The sequence below is a fragment of the Diaphorina citri genome, unplaced genomic scaffold (genome assembly GCF_000475195.1).
Source record: "Diaphorina citri unplaced genomic scaffold, Diaci psyllid genome assembly version 1.1 scaffold7772, whole genome shotgun sequence".
NCBI lineage: Eukaryota > Metazoa > Arthropoda > Insecta > Hemiptera > Psyllidae > Diaphorina > Diaphorina citri.
In genome coordinates, this window is record NW_007385148.1 from 1 (window position 1) to 3,293 (window position 3,293).

The following is a 3,293-nucleotide window of genomic DNA, read 5'->3' on the forward strand; positions in this document are numbered from 1 at the left end:
TGGATATGGTGCTGTCTGTACAGTGATCAATCATAGTCCAATATGTACTTGTCCTGAAGGATACATTGGAGATGCGTTTAGTTCCTGCTATCCCAAACCTCCAGAACGTAAGTATCTAAAAATTATCATTAAAAATCAACTTTGGAGTTCTTGACTTCAGAATGCCAACTATTGATTCAATAAAAATATTTCATTTTATTACACAGTTGTGTTCCTCTTATGTACATGCGTAAGGTATTGTTGGAACAGTATAGATGAAAAGTTCTCATTGCCCTATTACTTCTTTGACAGGAGTGTTAATAATTCATTTTCTCTCTTTCAGCTGTACAACCCGTACTTCAAGATACCTGCAACTGTGTTCCAAACGCAATTTGCAAGGATAACGTCTGTGTATGTCTACCTGATTACTATGGAGATGGCTATGTATCCTGCAGACCTGAATGTGTGCAGAACTCAGATTGTCCACGAAACAAAGCCTGTATTAGAAACAAATGTAAAAATCCATGTACACCTGGAACTTGTGGTGAAGGCGCAATATGTGATGTTGTAAATCATGCTGTGTCTGTGTATGTCTACCTGATTACTATGGAGATGGCTATGTATCCTGCAGACCAGAATGTGTTCAGAACTCAGATTGTCCACGAAATAAAGCCTGTATTAGAAACAAATGTAAAAATCCATGTACACCTGGAACTTGTGGTGAAGGCGCTATATGTGATGTTGTAAATCATGCTGTTATGTGTACGTGCCCACCTGGAACTACGGGAAGTCCATTTGTTCAATGTAAACCAATCTTACAAGAACCTGTGTACACAAACCCGTGTCAACCATCACCTTGTGGACCAAACAGTCAATGTCGTGAAGTCAATAAGCAAGCTGTGTGTTCATGTCTGCCAAATTACTTCGGTAGTCCCCCAGCTTGTAGACCAGAATGTACTGTCAACTCTGATTGTCCACTCGACAAGGCTTGTGTTAATCAGAAATGTGTAGACCCATGTCCTGGATCTTGTGGTCAGAATGCCAACTGTAGAGTTATCAGAATTACTTCGGTAGTCCTCCAGCATGTAGACCAGAATGTACTGTCAACTCTGACTGTCCACTCGACAAGGCTTGTGTTAATCAGAAATGTGTAGACCCATGTCCTGGATCTTGTGGTCAGAATGCCAACTGTAGAGTTATCAATCATAGTCCAATCTGTACTTGTAGACCTGGATATACTGGCGAGCCAAGAATCCGATGCAACCTTATTCCACGTAAGTCAATGTTTGATTTCCATTAGAACCTTTATGCCATTTCTCTTAAACTTCAATCTGCTTTGCAACACTGTAGATTGAGGTATTATGTGCCTTTAAAACCTTACAAGACCATCAAAATGTTTAGTAAAGTAGCTACTTATGTCATTTTCTGCCAATATTTCGGTGCTTTTAGTTCTTATTAAAGAACTTTTTCAAGAACAACTCCCTTTGCTCAGAGATTCACCTCAAACTGTTTCCTTTTATTTCCAGCGCCTCCACCACCTTTGGAATCACCTCCAGAGATCAACCCATGTATTCCATCACCTTGCGGACCTTACTCTCAATGTAGAAACATCAATGGCAACCCATCATGCTCTTGCTTACCAACCTACATTGGAAATCCACCTTATTGCCGTCCGGAATGTGTGATGAACTCCGAATGTGCGAGCAACTTGGCCTGTATCAATGAGAAATGTAGAGATCCATGTCCTGGCTCATGTGGATACAATGCTCAATGCAAAGTGATCAATCATACGCCTATCTGCACTTGTCCTGATGGTTATATTGGAGATCCGTTCACAGCGTGCTCTCCAAAACCACCAGAACGTAAGTTCAGTTTTGAAACTTTTTCAATTGCCTTTTAAAACTTTATCTTTTTAAACTTTGACAAGATCTGACAATGAGCCAAGAGGAGGACAAATTCTTCACATACTTTTGTGTAAACTGTATGAAAATGCTACCAAAAACTTTCAAACTATATTAGGCTGTAACTAATTTTAATTTCAATCTTTTTGTAGGCTGTAACTAATTTTAATTTCAATCCTTTTGATTTCAGCTGTTCCACCACCAGTTCAACAGGATACATGCAACTGTGTACCGAATGCCGTTTGTAAGGACGAAGTCTGCGTATGTCTACCAGACTTCTATGGAGATGGCTATGTATCTTGCAGACCTGAATGTGTTCTCAACAGTGATTGCCCCAGCAACAAAGCCTGTATCAGAAACAAATGTAAAAACCCATGTGTACCTGGAACTTGTGGTGAAGGAGCTATTTGCGATGTTGTAAATCACGCCGTTATGTGTACTTGTCCTCCTGGAACAACTGGAAGTCCATTTATTCAATGTAAACCAATACAAAATGAACCTGTGTACACAAACCCATGTCAACCATCACCTTGTGGACCAAACAGTCAATGCCGGGAAATCAATCATCAAGCTGTGTGTTCATGTCTGCCGAATTACTTCGGTAGTCCGCCAGGCTGTAGACCAGAATGTACTGTCAACTCTGACTGTCCATTGGATCGAGCTTGTCAGAATCAGAAGTGTGTGGATCCTTGTCCTGGATCTTGCGGATATCGGGCGAGATGTCAAGTGTACAATCACAATCCAGTGTGCTCTTGTCCTCCGGGATATACTGGGAATCCATTCTCACAGTGTCTCCTACCACGTAAGTTTATGAGCTTTTTTTTCACCCTTGGCAATGAAGCAAATGCCATATTGGGATTTTGAGCATTGTCCATCCTTAAGTCTAGAACCAAATGGGCGAGAGGAAACAATAGGTCTTGGTTAGTTGCTGGGTCAACGCAGGATTAGAAATTTTCAAAACCATGAATCAATCCTCTTTATATGAAATCAACGCAGGATTAGAATGAAAAGTAATACTTTTACGTTTTTTTAGTTTCTCCGCTTTTTATTCCAATCTCTACAACCCCGACGTTCTTTCTCATTCCAGCGCCTCCAGTTCAACCCGTACTGCAGGAACCTCCGAACCCATGCATCCCATCACCCTGCGGACCGAACTCCGAGTGCAAACTGTCTTCCTCGAACACCGCTCAGTGTTCTTGTCTATCCACGTTCATCGGCTCACCACCCTATTGTAGGCCCGAATGTTCTTCTAACTCGGACTGTCCGTACCATTTGGCCTGCATGAATATGAAGTGCCAGGACCCGTGTCCGGGTACCTGTGGCGTGAACGCAGAGTGTACAGTGCGGGCACATACGCCCCAGTGTGTTTGTATTCAAGGCTACTTCGGCGATCCGTTTAGCTTTTGTAAGCCC

General features: G+C 41.9%; 1 protein-coding gene across 1 annotated transcript; it reads left to right on the forward strand.

The window, feature by feature from the left end:
• Nucleotides 1-729: 729 nt before the first annotated feature.
• LOC103522287 (neurogenic locus notch homolog protein 4-like) lies at nucleotides 730-3,285 on the forward strand (the record flags this gene model as incomplete). The annotated part of the gene is made up of 5 exons (XM_026832519.1): nucleotides 730-965; nucleotides 1,054-1,253; nucleotides 1,506-1,841; nucleotides 2,071-2,682; nucleotides 2,968-3,285. Coding segments are annotated over exons 1-5 (1,702 nt in total), but the record flags the coding sequence as incomplete, so codon positions are not given.
• Nucleotides 3,286-3,293: the final 8 nt, after the last annotated feature.